Genomic DNA, 18,037 nt, shown 5'->3' on the forward strand with positions numbered 1-18,037 from the left:
TTAACAGTTAGGTTATACGAGTACCTTAACGATTATACTCTACACTCAATCGACTGAAAATTGGGGAGGGAAGTGTCTTAATGGGAACGAACTGCCTTAACACTAGGTTCCCTCTGCTTTATGCAGGGTAGGCAGAGACAGCGGGAAGCTAAAAAAGAAGAAGAACGGCTATATATTACCTACTTTCTTGTACAATTCTTTTACTCTAAAAAACATTCTTTCAAGTATAAACGTCAAGTGCAAAAGCCGTATGAGAACCCACTGTCAAGATAGCTTTTTTAAAATTATTTTTGAGACCATTCTGGCGTTCGCAGGAATAAATTATTTATATTTCCTTGCTCTCGTAATAAGACAAAGTGAGATATTTAATTCCGACACTCAACACGCAAAAAGCCGAAAATTATGCGGTGCGTGGATAATGGAGATTCTAAACACTATGTTCCCTCTGCCTACCCTACTATATGCGGAATGCAGTGGGCAACCTTAAAAAAAACAAAAATCTCATAACATTATATATAATATTCTATCTACTAGGTACCGGTTGAGACAGATTTACTTACATGATGCTGGCGGCGTAGCGTAGGTGTCTCTGACATGTGACAACTTTTTACGTTTTGATATAAATCCTTTGCAAAGTTATATTTGTTTTGTTATAATTTTGAATTATTATTTTAATATATTTATAAATGATATCATAAGTATAATTTAATAATTTATATTTCTAATATTAATTACAGAATACTGTCATCCGTATGAGCCATTCAAGTGTCCGGTGGACGGGCACTGCATCTCCATCCAGTACTTGTGTGACGGGGCTCCGGACTGCATCGATGGCTACGACGAGGATTCGAAGCTGTGTACAGCAGGTAGGTTTGCTGAATAATAATCCTATACTAATATTATAGAGGTGAAGAGTTTGCTTGGTTGAATGCTCTAATATCAGGAAGTACTGGTTTGAAATATGAAAAAAATGTATTGGATAGTCCATTTATCGAGGATATTAATCATTTCGATGTAACCCATTATCTACTACACAGACAGTACAGCCTGAGCTACTTCGGGCATTTAGAGTGTGTCCATGTGCCTTACACAATTCTTAATTATTTCCATTTATTTCCACGAAAATGATAGCTATTATTAGGATAGAAGTTGAGGCCATACGTGGCGCAAGAGCTCAGTGGCGCAACTGTAAATGCGACCGGTTGTAAATTCGACTCCCACTCAAGGAAATAAAATATTTCATATTTTCATTTCCTCAATAACGAGGCGAAGCGTCTTAACACCAGGTTTCCACTACTACACGTATACTGCTACTATAATTAAACACACACAATTAAAAGAAAAATCACATTTATTATATAAAATATTTAGATATCGTACCAGTTACCTTAAGCTTCCATTGTCGTTATAATCTTAAGCGATTGCTAGGGCTTATCGCGTTTCGTTAAGCTGGTAAGTAATGAGTTATGAGAAGGCTTTATTGGAATGAGGAACAAAAATTAACGTTTATTTTTACCAACTTCTATTTAACTTACCGAGTTAGTATGTGTGGTAGTGTAATGTGTAAAATTACTGGATTTAGTACGTTGAAATTTGGCATGTACGTAGGTAAGGGAGCTAGGGAGTGGAAGAGGAACACTAAGAGAGGTGTTCTCATATTTTTACCGGTTAAAGCCCACGCAAACATCCTGAGTGGGCGTGTTGTGGGCGTTAGCAGAATGTTCTAGGAAAATAAGGAAAAATCGTGATTGGAATATCATAGCCCTAGGACAAAAAAAGCGGAAAAACTTTTTGAAATTTATTATAGAAGTTATTGTAGCACAGTTTAAAATGTCGGACTGAAAACATGGCGTTTTTCCCATTTGAGGAAAATAAATTATTTTCATTTCCTTGCTCTGATAACAAGAAAAAATGCGGCGTTTAGTCCACCACTCAACACGTAATGTATTTTGGAAATTGAGTTTGGAAAACGGAATATCTGCCTACTTTACCAAAAATAGTAGAAACTTGAAAAGTATTTATATATCTAATGGGAATGGCAAAATATATACTTATCACAATATTGATATATCAAGTGACATCCTTTCAAGATATGAAAAATACATGAAAACGTCCTGAATTTTTCGTCCATACACTTTATTGATTTCAATATTTTATTAAGATTGATCTCTTCATCCGAGGGAGGCTGAAAAACAGTGACTCTACGCTTCTTTTATATAAAAAATTGTATAAGCAAACGCCTACGCCATAATGTTTTCGTTTGATAAATGTAGCGACCCTCGTCACCTGTAAACTCTTGAGCAAACCCCGTTTATAGAATTATTATAGGACGAGGATAAAAACCCAATATGCTAGTATGAAATAATAATATTTGTTGAAGTTAAGGCTACTCAAGTGATAGCTTCTTTGTAATTTAAATGTATATTCCGACACTGTAAATTGATCTATTTTTTTCATCGTAATATGTAGGGAAGATATTTTTTTCGTTAGTAACTCTTATTACGGTTGGTTGAACTTTAATTGAAAATTATAAAATATTTTTTCGCTGTATTCCGCATATAGAAAAGTAGTAAAGGAAGAGCGTAGTGTCTATTCCCTCTTTTTACCTTGCTATATATGGGGTGTAGCGTGAACTCAAAACTGAGCTTCGCCTTAAAGCGTAATATAAAAAAAATATATATGAAAAATGGAAAATTTGATGCAAATTTGATCAGAATCTTATTTTCCTAATTATCTGTATTTATAGATATGTTAATAACAAAACACACGTACAGACACAACCACACACCCGTTACAAGTTTATTATATGTATAGATAATAAATAGGATCAAAATATTTTATTTACTGCTAACAATCAGTAAACTTACGTAGGCCGTGGCCCTTAAGGGAAATAAAAAGAGACAACGAAATCACAAAAACGGGTACATTTACATACGAAAGTAGTCAAGGTTATATTTAAATCAATATTTAGTTACAAACTGTCTATTAGAAATTATTTTATACAAATTTCTTCTATAAATTAAGTTGATGTTGAATACTCACTCAATACGCAATGCCTCTAAAACTCTGCAGGAAGTGAGGAGCGGAGTGTCTTAACACTAGGCTCTCTACCTACCCTGCTACATGCGGGATACTGCGTGAAGCTGAAAAAATAACCTTTAAGCAAAAATTGGGTCATAAAATTAAACTTCTTCTACTTCGCAAATGCAAATGCATTATGGAACAGCTGTTAAAACACAATTTATCACAAGCCATAACTAACTTTCGTATAAAATATTCATTTTACACCAACATCAATGTGAAAAGTGAGGATCGAGCTCATTTGAATGTATTTGGGATTCTTCGAGTAACCAAAATAACGGTCCGTAGTCGGTAAATAGACCCGGAGAATCACTTCTGCATAATGGACGTTTCTTTTTAAGGGGTTTTTTTGTATTTTCAAGAAAATTGTAATATAAAATGGTTTTGGTAACTTTTGGGCTTTGGTAATATATTTTTTTACATACACAATTATTAATAATATTAAGTAACTTTGTAAAAGGAGACCGTCGTGACGCAGTGGCAAGCGTGTGACTGTGAATTCGATTTCCACTCGGAGAAATCAATTATTATTTATTAATATTATCATTTCTTAGCTCTGATAACAAGGTAAAGCGCGGCGTAGAGTCGTCACCCAATAAGCAATACTTCAAAAATTGGAGTTGGAATTGGAGAACGGAATATCTTATCACTAGATCTCCTCTGCCTACCCTGCTATGTGCGGGATACAGCGTGAAGCTGAAAAAAAACAGTAATAAAACAATCAAGACAAACAACTGCTGAAGAAGTTCCGTTATATTTCTTCAGCAGCTAAGTATACATGAGTATATTTTATGTTCAGTTTCACACCATTTGCTATTCTCTTAAACGTGAAATTACCCAAGAACATTCGTTGTTGAGAAAATTTATATCTTTTTAAAACAATTCTAGGAGTAGTAGGTAGTTAGGTACTACTTTAGTTTAAAGAAACATTTTTTAAGTTGGCCCAAAGATTGCCAATATTGAACAATGGTTAGGGATTGACAAAACGTGATATGATAGATCTCTTTCTCCCACAACTCCAATTCCCCCATAGCAGATAAATGACAATACCTATATCTATTTTAGATTAATTTTACAGTTTCTTGGTAATATGACTGTTAACGCGACAGGTTGTGAGTTCGATACCCACTCGAGAAATGAAAGACTTGATATTTTCATTTCTTGAAGCGCGCAAAGTGAATCAGCATTACGCTGTATGCCGCATGCAGCAGGGTAGACAGAGAGAAACTAGTGTTAAAACACTCCGTTCCTTACCTTCCGCCTAATTTTTGAAGCCATTGCGTGCTAAGTTGCGGAACTCAACGCTGGGCTTTTTGCCTTCTTGCCACCAAATGTAAATATTACGAAATAATAAATCATTCCCTCAAGTATGGATCGAAACCACTACCGTCACATTACAGTCAAACTCTTGTGGCACTGCGCCACCACAGACTCATTTTATTTATTTAATAAATTAATTTATGGAAATAAACCTTATACAACCGTAGTACCAACAGTATACAATCTATCTCCAAGATAATTACGTGAGTTGCTACTCAAGTACTCATCCCGATTCTCTCATTAGCTCTGTTTTATTTGATTAGCATTTCATCAGACTGTGAAGGTTTTATAACCCATTACCCATTACCCATGTAATGCCCCTAAGTACACTTAGCAAATAGGGTGTTTTCTTTTATTAGAATTCTAAAAAAAACATTATGAACTAAATAATTAACTCAACAGTGCATTTGATCTTAAAGTCTGAGAAACTATATATTTCTACTCTGACTAACTCTAACTATATCTATATATTTATTGAAGATAAAAAAAATAGAACATTTATTAAACCATATTTGATCAATGTATGAAATAATTTCAATATAATATGTAGGTACATAATAAAATTTGATGTATTTTCCAGCTAAACGACCTCCAGTAGAAGAAACAGCATCTTTCCTACAATCTCTAATTGCTTCCCACGGACCTAATTACTTGGAGAAGTTGTTTGGGAGCAAGGCCAGAGATGCTCTTGAACCTCTCGGGGGGGTCGAGAAAGTGGCTATTGCCCTATCTGGTAAGAAAGCTTTGAATATTCAACACGATTCTTATTTACTTAAATATTATAAAGATTTTTAATTAAACTGAAAATTTTATTAAACCTTTACGAAGAACCTTATTTACCGAATTAATTTGATCCTCCCTAACAATTTCTGTAATAAATTAACATTTCTAACAAAACCTTTTAATAATCGTGTTTGTAATAATAATACTCAAAGTACTTTAAATATTTTTACAGAATCGCAAACCATTGAAGACTTTGGTGCTGCCCTTCATTTGATGAGGTCTGATTTGGAGCATCTTCGCTCTGTATTCATGGCGGTTGAGAATGGTGACCTTGGAATGCTGAAATCCTTGGGAATAAAGGATAGCGAGCTAGGTGACGTCAAGTTTTTCCTGGAAAAGCTGGTCAATACCGGTTTCCTCGACTGAATAGCGCCGGAGTCAGCCTCTGATTACTACCACGTCGTCCAGTTCGGTCCCATCAGTTCTTCGTTTTACAGCTACCTTCCATACGACTCCTTTAAATATAAGAGAAACTGAAATTTCTCCAGCCTCCCACGTAAGAATGATGTGTGTATGAGGTTTCTGTCGCGAGAGGCCCTCGTTCGTAATCGAAATCGACTTCTGCAACCGGCCACGTGGACTCGATCCGAGACGAACGATTGTCTCGCTATATTATTTCAACTCGAATAAGTACGGTGTAAATCGCCTCTTCTAAACATATCATATTGCAACTGATTTTTGAATAGTCGTAGGTTAATTAGGTATATTATTTATTTTTATAAAGCTTTTAAATTCATTTTGGGCCAGTTTGTAAAACTGGGGAAGTTATGAGCAGGGAAATTTCTCGCGTCTATTTCATGATGGATTTTGTAATGGTTGAGGAAGCAGTTAGGTAACATCAAGTTTTTATAAAAACGTGTTTAAAAATTACCATTACGTACTTTTTGGTCAGATTTTCCAACATTATTGCCATTCATGACTCTGTTCATAATTTAATTACGGATACGATTGAGTGTATGAATGTCGCCCTATTTAAAAAAACCTAGAGCTCCCACAAAAGACGATGTCAGAGGCGACTCCACGGATACGTGTCCATGTTAAGCGAGATATAAAGCTAAACGTAAAGAATATTTAATTGTTAAGTAGTAAATAAAAAAGAACAAGTAAAGAATGCATGCGCTTTGTATCTGGCTTTTGGAAAAATCCAATGTAGGACCACGAGAACATATCATAACTTAGAATATAATTATATGACTAGTTATCTACAACCAGTAGTGGATAAAATACAATTATTTTAATATCGGTATTGTAGTGTTTATGAAACATTTTTAGATCCTTTTAGTATTAGAATTCGATACATATCAAGCATTACGGTGCTTTTGACACGTACATATCAAAAAATATGTGATTAAACGTTAGATGTTATCTAATAAATAGTATATACTATGTAGAGCATTAACTTTCCATCTTTATGGCTATAGTCGTTAAATTTCTTATTGACGTTTGTCGTTTTTTAAAACTTTTGGCAATGCGGGCTACGGTGACAACGAATGCTGTTCAGAATAAGTTAAATAACTTAAGCGAATAGGTAAAAATAATAACTTAAGTAAATAAATAAAATTTTGGTGGAGCGGAAATATCTTAGGAAGGTAGGTAAGGAAACGGAAAACAGATAAAATATAAACAATACAATAAAATAGTCTATGGCAACCAAACGTCAATGTCAAAATACGCGGGAAAGCCTGTACTTGTCATAAGTTAACCTATCAATCTACCCTATTTACCTACCTTAGCGTCACGTAGGAGTATTTCGTAGCGAATGCAAAACGAAGTAGAATATAAAGTAAGGGTAATAGAATATATTTAACTTGCGTCAGATATCTATATATACTTAGTTGTAAGGACTGTGTTGTCTTTGAATCTTTAAAATCTATTAGTTAATGTGTTTTGATCTATGTATATGGCTTATCTATTCTATAAAGAGAAATAAATGAATCATCTTACATTGGACTTTTATTTGATCCTAAATTTCCTTTTATTATAATATGTAAAAAGTCAACTCACAAAATAAATAATTATTTTTTAGCCCCGCACTGTATCTAGTATATAGCAGGGTAGGCAGAGTGACTAGTATTTTAAGGCACTCCGTTATCTAAGCGACGCCGAATTTTCGAGTGGTGGATTGCAAAATTTGGTCCTTCGAACCTGTATTCAACACTTAAAGTGAACATGAAATGACAACATATTTATATTTTTTCCAATATAATTATCCAAAATCACTTCGCACGCCGTATTGCTATACTGTTGTACAGTGGCGTAGCTAGGGTATTTGCTGCCCGGTGCGGCTTGGGGGACTTGATACCCCTTTCCTGTTGATGAGTTCTAAAAAAAAAAACATACTTATCGTCAACTTTGATCCTTCTTTTCTCTTGATGAGTTCTAAAAAAAAAAAAACAAAGTGATCGTCAACGTTGACTTCTAAAAAAACGTTATCGTCGACGTTGACTTCTAAAAAAAACGTGATCGTGGACGTTGAGTTCTAAAAAAAACAAAGTGATAGTCGACTTTGATGCCCGGTGCGGCTTAGAGGACTTAATGCCCTTTAAAATAGTATAAGGTCTAAAAAACAAAGAAAAAACACACTAATCGTCGACTTTAATGCCCTTTTCTCTTGAGGCCCGGTGCGACCGCCCCGCTCGCACCCCCCTAGCTACGCCACTGCTGTTGTAACGTTATGACTGTTGTGGCATAGCCTCTAACAGTAAATTTAACGGTTGTGGATTCAACTTCACTTAGGGGATTTAATTATTTCCATTTTGTCGGTCTGATAAAAAAGCGCAACGCTAAATTCTACCATTCAACACACATATACCTGTAATATTCGAGCTGATAGTAAACAACTTAACCCTAAGTTCCCCCTACCAAGTTTGCTATATCACATATATAGCAGAGTTGTTAGGGGGGAGCCTCCTACCCTCGTATAGAGCCTATTAATGATATAAGTGAAAAGTGAAGAACAATTTGATATGAACTTAAGGTAGTAAATGAAAAAAAAAAAAACAATACATTTATAAAGGAAATGATAAAAAATACAACATATAAAAATGTAACTTATATATTTATTACTCAATTATCTATATGTACACAACACTCGTACTTTCACAAAAAACATACAAGACTTACTAATTAATTATAATTACTTTTTGTATTAATATTGAAATAATAACATAAATAAAACAAAGCATTTGGAAGTTTGACGACAAGTTTGATGTTGGTTTCAAGACAAAGCGCGGCGTTGAATTCCGCTAAGCAAGACACAATGTAATAGAAAGTTAGTTGGGTGTGTCTTATGCAGGATACAGCCCCAAACTAAAAAATAGTAAAAATAACTATATTTCAAAAACTACTATAAGACCATGTCCAATCATACAAAATAGTTATTTATTTGAGCGTTTTTTTTAAATCAATTAAAATGGAAACGCCTGATTTTTTACGAGATTGTTGCGAGTTATTTCATATTTTCATTACTTACTCCTTGTCAGACAAATGGCAGTGTTGAGTTGCTCTATTACGTGTTTATAATTATAATATTTTAGTATATTACTGTTTACAAATAAAAAAGTAAATTAACTTTAAAACAAGTTACACACATTAAAGAATTCACAGCTTTATTTTCATCAACCTAAATAATATAAAAATAAGACAAATCAAGAGCACCAAACAGTGGCGTAGCTATATATATTTGCTGCCCGTTGCGGCTTAGGGGACTTGATGCCCTTTAAAATGGTCTAAGGTCTAAAAAAAAACAAAGTGATCGTCGACTTTGATGCCCCTTTCCTTTTGATGAGGTCTAAAAAAAAAACAATGTGTTCGTCGACTTTGATGCCCCTTTCCTTTTGATGCCCGGTGCGGCTTAGGGGACTTGATGCCCTTTAAAATGGTCTAAGGTCTAAAAACAAATAAAAAACAAAGTGATCGTCGACTTTGATGCCCCTTTTCCTTTTGAAGCCCGGTGCGACCGCACCGCTCGGACCGCCCTGGCTACGCCACTGGCACCAAAACAAAATAATACTTATATATTATTTTTTACGGGATGAATAAAATTATGTGATAACACAAAACAATAATAATCATAAAATAAAGAGATTCTAACATAAATTACTCTTTTTTTTATTCTACTTTATTATATACACGATTTACATTTTCAATTAAAATTAGTACCAGTTAGTTGTGTACCACAAAAACATGTTATCATTTTAAAACTATAAATCAGGCGGTGGAAGGCGTCGTGGAGCAGCGGCACATAGATAAGTGCTGCTGCTGTTAGATAACAGCGCGATAGTGGATGGATGATGGTGATTCGATTACTGTTTGAGGAAGTAAATTATTTTAATTTCCCCGTTCTAGTAAATAGACGAGGCACGGCGTTGAATTCCGATGTCTTTAAAATTGGGCGGAAAGTGCAGAACAGTGCCTAATGTAAGGTATTAAGCTAAAAAGATATTAAATAAAACGCAATATGTGCAAAATTGCTAAAATTAAGAAATAAGTATTGCAATAAAAAAAGAATGAAAAAGGAATCTTATTATTATAATATATGATAAATTGGAATGCTTTATAAACATATGATCATTAAATAATTAGAATAAGACAATCATAATTATGTAGGTTTACTTTAATACCAAGTTACAGTATCTGCAACCTGTATACTTAAGGTGTCTACATAAGCAATACCTGAGAAATGTATAACATATATGGGAGTGTTCAGGCAATATATGAAACATTATGAATATTATTGTCCATTGACATTACCTAGGTATTATATAAAATCCAGGACAAAAAAAAAATAAAACAGTATTGACGAAATAAGAATTACTCATATTCTAAATTATCACCAGTACTTTATTTAAGTTAGTTAACATAAATTCGATGATTTGCTTTAATCTTTATTCTGTGGGTAGGGAGAGCTTGAGACCTTGTTATAATTTGTGACTCATAAATTACTCTGGACTCCTATATAGATACATTTTTCACAAATTTATATTTAAAAAAATTTACACTTGTGTATAGCCCGTCTAGGCCGGGCAACAAATCGAAATATTTGTCGTAGTAAGTTTTTTTAGCCTCCGTTATATAAGTATATTTTCGAGTATATAATATCTGAGTCAGTGATCAACGAACACTGGATTTGATTAAGGTTATGGAAAGATTTCTATTTCAGATGTTCTATTATTTCCTGTAGATAATACAAATTACGGCATTGCATCTAAATAAAGAGTCCCACACCAATCTACTTATCCTACTAAATATAATAGTAGTGGATATAAAAATATCACTGAAATTAAAATCTGTGTTCACAGAAAAATATACTATTTCTTGAGACAGACTTTTGTAGAACCAAATTGCAAGTTTATCTTTAAATACATAATAAGTATGAATTATCTAGAAATAATTGTAGTTAACATTGAATTGAGGAATTTTCTAAAAGAAAAAATCAAATTTAGATATAGTCTTGTTTACTAAATATATCACGAACGAATAAGCTGGCTAATTTAAAATTAGTATAACAAAAATAAACTTATAGATTACTATGGACTGGAGTGAAGTTGTTATTTGACAAAAAAAATTGTGTTTCCAAAATTATCAATACAGATAAAATATATATTACATTACACACATTTCCTGATGGAAATCAAAGTAGAAAAAAACAGAGTAATTCGACATGCAGAATTGTTCCTATCTGAGAAGCAAAATTAAGTCAAGTAAACAGTCAACCTACATATAGCTTTATTATACGTAAGACCAGGTAGTCTTATACTTAGACTGATGGCATAGGCTGCCTATGGCTGCTCTCTTCCATGTAACTCCATAGAAAAATCAATTCAAACAACAAAAAAATAACCTTTCATTCGTTAAAACACTCAGATCTTCATCACTATTGAAAATTCCAATCTGAATCAGAACTATATATATATTAATCATACGAACTAAAATTAACTTTATAATAATAACAACTATAAAAGTAACTTAAACACTCACTTCTTGCGTTTTCTAGGATTATTTTTTCTTATTTGGTCTTCTTCATCCATTTTATTATAATGAGACTGTATATGACTTAATAATTTCTTTTCACGCGAAAAGGATTCGTTACACATATTGCATGTATATCTCGGCTCTTTATCACTCTCCTTATTCTGTACATTAGTTGAGGTCGAAATTTGCGATTCTTGTATAATATTGTTAGTCGGTAAAACATAAGATGGCTGCAGTAACGGATCTACGTTGATAAAAGTGAAAAATTCAGTGTCCCTTGGACGCGCTTCATCTTCTAAAGTGACCGAAAACGGTTCTTTTTCATCTTCCCGTATGTCATGTCGGGTTTTTCTTTGCCTTTTCCTTGGCAACTGTGCTTGTGGTTTCGTTGATATCAACAATTTGCTAGGATTCCCCGTTTGTACGACAGTGTACGACTGTTTCTTCGTAACTGGAACTAATGATGGTGCTTCTATTGGTGCACTTGCAGCACTTGTTGTTGGTAATGTTTTAAACAATCCTACTGGATACGGCTGAATTGTCAATATAGATGTTTTATTCGATTGTACTTGCTTGCTTGCTTTACTTGCGTTGACGATACTTTTTGCACCTACTGCAGGCCGGTTCTTAATAGGTTCTAAAGGAGGAACGGTTATTTCTATTTTTTCTGGAACTTCCACTGAAAGTTCATTAGCTTTTTCCTCGATTAACGTAAACGTATTGTTTGGTCCGGGCATCAATTTGTAACGACTGCTTAAGCTGGGCAATGACGGGAATTGTATAGTTGGTGCTTGAATGTTTGTATTCGTAATACAAGTTACTTGCCCTTGGTTAGTATTGCTTGCACTTATTTTTGAAGGTTGATTGGTAGTATTTTTTTTTACTTTACTTGCTGGACCTATTTTAGGTTTAGATTTCTTTGTATGTAATGGTTTATCATCATCGTCGTCGTCTATTTCTATGGGCTTATCATTTATAGGTTTCATAGACTCATTATTTATTCTTGTGTTAATATATTTAACTAGTGGTATTTTCGGTGGTTCGGGTTGAGTCGGCGTTTTAGGCGCCAACTTGGTCGGGCCATTTTTGGCGCACGCGTGAGCCATTACAACTTCTTTTTTAAGGAAATTTCTATTACAAAGTTTGCATTGGAACAAAACGCCGACGCCATTTACTTTTATCATGCTAACATGATCCATTATATTGAATGTATTTTGTTGTGGTGTAGTTTCGCTTATGCTAAATGTATTAGTCATTGGTGGTTTTTCAATAGGTTTGTCAGTCTTAGTGTCAATTTTAGTTTCTATAGGGGCAGGCTGTTTCTGAATTTGCTCGATTTTTCTTTCAGGTGTAGGTTCTTTAGTAACTTCCGCTTCTTGAATTAATTTCTTTTCAGAAACCTTTTTACTATCTGAATTAGAACGTAAATTCTTGTTTTCTGAAATATTATCGATTTTAGTCAGTTGCAATTTAAAATTTTTTAAAGGCATCTCATCTGAGACATCATCATTTGCAGGCAAATTTTTTGCTGGTTCAATTTTTTCAGGAACATTTTTACCTGTTTTCTTTGTAACCAAGTCATCTAAGGGCTTAAAGGATTTAAAAGGTATATCCTTAATACCTTCCATAGCTTTTCTAATAAGAGCATCACATATATCATCATTGGATATGTTAGACTGATTGAGTTTCTCTTCCCAAATGTCACGATGTTTAGTTTTTGCTACAAAAGGTGCTTTGCTACTGAGGACTTTTCGTAAATTATGTTGGGCTTGAGTACATTTTTGTATAAACTCATATAGCTCTTCAAGTTTAGCTGAACATCTAAAGCAAATTTTATGTGGAAGATCATCATTTTCTGCAACCTGAAAATAAAAAATATGAAAATTTAAAACCTTAACATCATTATTACAAACATAGAGTCCATTCAGCAACCAAAGATTGAAATATTTTAGATTGAATTAATATGGACCCCGACTATTTATCTTTCTTTCTATTTGCATACAATTTGTTTACTTGTATATCAATTATTAACTTGAGGCTATCATGGTGCAGTGGCGCAAGTGTGTGAGTATAAGTGTTTAGGGGTTCAATTTCCATTCAAAGGAATTAATTACATATTTAAATTTTTTTAAATGTTAGTCCATAGGTACTTAGGAAATGTACTTCTTCTAAAAATAATGAATTATATTCAATTCTCTGCACTGATCACAAGGTTAAGCGCAGTGTTGAGTTCAGCCACTTGACTAGCGCTGTCTCCATAATTGGGCGGAAACTACGGAACAAATGATGTGTGAGACACAATGTGAAGAAAAAAAATATTTTTGAATTATGTTTATGTATATTAAGTAATTGTAATGTAATAGGATGGATGCGAGAAGCCCAAGACCGGGATGGTTGGCGCTTGGTTGGCCTATGTCAAGCAGTGGATGGTAATGGGCTGATTAAAAATATACACATATATATATTAATTGTGAAACAGTTTCGATGTTTGACTGCAAGCAATGACGGTGGGTTCAATTATCATTTTTGGGAATAAATTATTTTCTAGGGTGGGCATGGATAAATTATATTATTGAACAATGTCTATAGAACTTGTTAGTTAATAATAAATATGATTTAAATTAATCAATTTATTCAATGATGAAATGATTTTATTTTAAATTATATAATATATTTTAAAATTTGCAATTCCGATTCTGTTGTTGCTTTTGTTGTTTTGTTTTGTTAAGTGTAATGTTGTTTTCTGGTTATTTTGTTTTTGTTATATTCAATTTTTCTTTTTACAGTTAAGTAGGCTTGCAGAACACATAGTTAATTTCATAGGCTCAACATTATATTACATAAAATTATGACTTTAATAAGCATTTAACTGTTTACATTAAATTTAAAAAAGCTTCTTTTGGTAATTGAACACAAGCAGAGGTATGTTGATATGTTGTTATGTGCTATTTATAATTAAAAATATTAAGAAATATTTACCACAAACGGCATAAGAGTTTCTATCTTTTTAGCAGTTATCATATCGGGATCAAATATATTAAGAAAAGGTCCATCTTTCGATTCACACAGTCTGCAAAGTTTCACAAAAACGGGCTGATTTGAGGAAATTAGAGCTTCCGCAATCACTTCATTGTTAATTTTTTCAGAAATGTCTGAGGTTTTATCCACAGCCTTTTTTAAATTGTTCCTTTTCGCATATCTTCTTTTACCCATTGTATTTTTTTTAATTGAAATATAAAGAACACTTATTCACACTAAGCACCTAGTGCTAGGAATCAGCCATGTTGACTTTGATTTGTATATAAAAGTATTAAAGTTTAAGGGTTTGTAATATAAACATTGTTTTAACAATTTATACTTAAGTTTCTTAAAACCATTATTTTGTAATAGTTAAATATTTTTTATAAAAATATCAAAATATTCGGGAATGAATATACGAATCGAGAAACTGCTTTCCACTAATTGTCTATGGTAAGAGTACTATTTACCTGCGCGCACTGAGGATTTTTTTGTTTTTATAATTAAACAACAATATGAATTGTGAAGTGAAATTTATAATTAATATTTAGCAAAATTATCCTTTTTTTTGCCATAGTCATAGAAGGTGATATTACAATGGCAGTGGGCTCTTGCTTAAGCAATAAAATTATTTTCACTGGCTGTCAAATAAATAAAACAAACTTCGTATAATATTTTTAAGCTATGGCAATATCTGGAATATTATAGTCAGCCATCTTGAATTTAGTATTGTGCCAGTCGGGGGGGCGGTGACATATTTTACCCGTCATCGTCCTACATAATTTTGTGAACTTGATAAAACGCTAAATCGGTGTTTAAAAGTGTATTAATTCAGTTTATGTCTGGGCTGAACGTGATGATGGCGGGACAAACGATAAACGACAGGCTTCTTGCCGCTCGTCACAGTATCGCGGGTCAGGGATTAGCAAAATCTGTATGTAAAGCCACAACCGAAGAAATGATCGCACCTAAAAAGAAACATTTAGATTGTAAGTATTAATTTCAATTATAACACCTTATCAATTACGTCACGCTAGTGTACATTTCTTAATGCGATGTTCGTGACATTGGCAGAATCATTCTGGTCGATAAGTTTTACTTACTACTTGACGGTGTCAAATGTTTTACGGCACATTCCGCCGCTATATTATTGTAAGAAATGTATGAGGAGTCTATAATAAAACATTTTACATAATTTTATCCCACGATGTTCGACCTGACACATTCTCTATTATGTCATGTTACCTACTATTATATTGAATAGACTGGAAACACGGCTTTAGCAAGACGATGTCAAAGCAAAAAAACTGGCTACCTACCTACTTATAAGAATTTATATAACATTCTAATACAAATGTACCATAATTGGGATATTAACTTATACTTTTGAAAGTACTTTAAGTATACAAATATATCTAAAAATAAAAAATATAAACATGATTTATTTCATTGCAATTATTTCTATCACACAATTTAATTTTTTTGTGCTTTAAATGTAAAATGTAATCGGTAATTACTAATTATTGGCTTATTAAGAAATTAAATGATTTTAAATGATTTGTATCAAATAAATTTTAATTGTTACTCATTATAATGGTATGATAAGCAATAATTGATTGGTTTCTGTATTAATATATTAATATGAATTAATACATTTTTGTGTATCACATTGATATTTTTCCTAGCAATTTGTACATTGTTACTTAAATCAAATCAGCTTCACTCTGTATCCCGCACACAACAGGGTAGGCAAAGGGAACCTAGTGTTAAGACACTCCGTTCCCCACTGTTCCTCATATTGTTACTTAGATTTTATATTAAGCATTAGCAACATTTTCTGAATTTCTGTTCAATTTTTCAACATATTGTGAATTAACTAGTAACCTAACTCCATTCTCTCTACCAGAGGAAAGAAATGAAAATAAATTAAATATAAGTGTTTTCTGTGAGGTGAGGATTGAACTTACAAGCATAGCATTTACAGCAGATGCTGTCCCACTGTGCTACTTTGTCTCTATTTCATTTTTAAGTTATATTTTATTCCAAAATATTTGAATGTTGAAGGTTAGTCAGTAGTAGTCAAGTCAGTATATAGCAGTATATTCAAACTATATTCTAACTCTTAATGTCCTCTGAATGTGGTAAAATATTTTACCTGGAAGAAACATCAACCCTATTAACATTATCATCTTGTTAATTTCAGTATTTAGTCATAGTGCCAAGACTCTGTTTACTGCCTAACTACTGAATTTAGTTGTTGAATGCAATGCCAGTGCTTCGGTTTTATCAGAGCTGAAAAAGACATTGAAAAGACCCTCAAATATTGTATATATAGTCAGGTGCTATAGCCATGACAACTGGGTCATGGGGGCTGGGGCTTTGTTTATTAAAAAAATATAGTAGCAACATTATAAGTTTTAATTCCACTTTGAGATGAAGATGTATTATTATTCTAGTCTAGTTACAGCAAGCAGTATTGAGTTCTGCCACCAGGATATATTTCTCGATACCTTAAGGTTTTTTCTGTCAGCTTTGTAGGCAGAAAGCGTAATATTTTTATTTCATCTTCACACCTTTTCTCAGAGGTGTTTTAGTCTCCAACAGTACTGTGTGGCTAAATGTGACAGGTCGCTTGGTTGTGTCGGTTCGAGTCCCACTTGAGGAAATGAAATACTTAAATCTAAATAAATTAAATCAGCCTCACATAGTATCCTGCAATGAGGAATGGAGGAGTGCCTTAACACTATGTTGCCTCTGCTTACCCTGCTTTGTACAGCATGAAGCTAAAAAAAAAGTATATCATCAAATTTTTTGACCAATACCCTCACCCAACAACAGTGTTATATTTCTGGCCATCTGTTGCAGATAATATGTGTAAGTCTGGTTGGCTGTTCACTCTCGACAACTGTGTTTAATACAATGTGGACACTGATTGTAGTGAAACACGATAAAAGGGCGGACACCGCCGCTTCCTGTGTTATCAATTTTGTTTATTAATATTGACTGAGAATATTACTTAAAATAATGACAGGTTTCAATGATATTTCGAATTAATTCCCTTTTTATATTTGTATCGATTTCATATACGCGTCTGATATTTAGGTTTGTGTTAGCGTTGTGGTAAGCGTTTGCTTATAGGGAAGAAAAAAAAATCTATCACGATGTTTTAAAATTGCAGACACACCGAGAAAAAATCTATAATTATTGTTCAATTTCACATTTAAAGAAAATCGAATCTACTACTTACTATCGCTTAGGTCTCAAGGCTCGTTATCAAAGTTAAATATTACACTTCCTCTAATGGGACTCGAACTCACAACCTGTCGAACTTACAGTCGAAGGCTTGTGCCCTTCGCCACCAACTGATCTCTAAATTTTAAACTTATTATTTTGAATAATTTAACTTTAACTTAATAGAACTTTTAAAAATATTTCTTAGCAGTCTGGACTATTTAAAATTTATAAGTAAATAAAAAGGATGGAACATACGATCGTTAAGTACTTGGCACCGTATGCCGTAACTTGTTCGTATTCATAGTGCACGAGGCAATTAGACTGCAGATGAGGTTGAGGGGCAATTTTGAAGTAATACTTCCCGTATTTCACCCCTTTTGTCAAATGCGGGAAAACCTATGTAAGTTCTGTAGTGTCTCCGTAGTAACATGTTTTTGTCAACTAATAGGTAGCCCCTCATATGTTCTCGGTTGCCTAGATACCCCCTTTTATTTTAATAATTGAATAAAATATAAAGATTGTTTTGGATTATTTCTAACAATAAAATAACTGTATCCTGCGTAGCTGCAAAGCGTTTGTAAACGCGGCGGTTGTGGATTAGATTTCCTTTCGAGGAAATGAATTATTT

General features: G+C 33.2%; 3 protein-coding genes across 20 annotated transcripts in view; 2 read left to right on the forward strand and 1 right to left on the reverse strand.

The window, feature by feature from the left end:
• LOC146536101 (IDLSRF-like peptide) overlaps positions 1 to 7,127 on the forward strand; it is a 71,927-nt gene extending 64,800 nt beyond the window's left edge. Inside the window, exons 4-6 of the mRNA XM_085190367.1 lie at positions 738 to 866; positions 4,982 to 5,134; positions 5,357 to 7,127. Of these exons, the coding sequence (XP_085046493.1) occupies positions 738 to 866; positions 4,982 to 5,134; positions 5,357 to 5,550 (476 nt within the window). The 3' untranslated portion in view covers positions 5,551 to 7,127. The remainder of the gene's footprint in view (positions 1 to 737; positions 867 to 4,981; positions 5,135 to 5,356) is intronic.
• A 1,096-nt stretch (positions 7,128 to 8,223) lies between these two features.
• On the reverse strand, positions 8,224 to 14,641 carry LOC146536103 (uncharacterized). Its single transcript, XM_085190491.1, has 2 exons — positions 14,137 to 14,641; positions 8,224 to 13,019 (listed from the first exon to the last, which is right to left on the reverse strand). The coding sequence occupies exons 1-2, from the start codon at positions 14,368 to 14,370 to the stop codon at positions 11,160 to 11,162; spliced, it is 2,094 nt and encodes a 697-aa protein (XP_085046617.1). The 5' UTR covers positions 14,371 to 14,641; the 3' UTR covers positions 8,224 to 11,159.
• A 247-nt stretch (positions 14,642 to 14,888) lies between these two features.
• Positions 14,889 to 18,037, forward strand: part of lap (phosphatidylinositol-binding clathrin assembly protein lap) — a 41,385-nt gene continuing 38,236 nt past the window's right edge. For 9 of the 18 annotated variants that reach the window (XM_085190472.1, XM_085190476.1, XM_085190481.1 and 6 more), the window contains exon 1: positions 14,889 to 15,164. In XM_085190472.1, the coding sequence (XP_085046598.1) occupies positions 15,014 to 15,164 (151 nt within the window). In that variant the 5' untranslated portion in view covers positions 14,889 to 15,013. The remainder of the gene's footprint in view (positions 15,165 to 18,037) is intronic. The other 9 variants (XM_085190482.1, XM_085190490.1, XM_085190475.1 and 6 more) reach the window with 4 other exon arrangements.

Source organism: Heliconius melpomene, chromosome 9, assembly GCF_056956725.1.
Source record: "Heliconius melpomene rosina isolate 202511_hmr_F chromosome 9, ASM5695672v1, whole genome shotgun sequence".
In the NCBI taxonomy this organism is placed as follows: Eukaryota; Metazoa; Arthropoda; class Insecta; order Lepidoptera; family Nymphalidae; genus Heliconius; species Heliconius melpomene.

What these genes read in the sequence shown, in the direction of transcription:
- LOC146536103 (XM_085190491.1), bottom strand. Translation starts at nt 14,370, where the DNA reads ATGGGTAAAAGAAGATATGCGAAAAGGAACAATTTAAAAAAGGCTGTG. An exon ending in AAACTCTTATGCCGTTTGTG is followed by an intron (nt 13,020 to 14,136) that starts GTAAATATTTCT and finishes TTTTATTTTCAG; the next exon opens with GTTGCAGAAAATGATGATCT.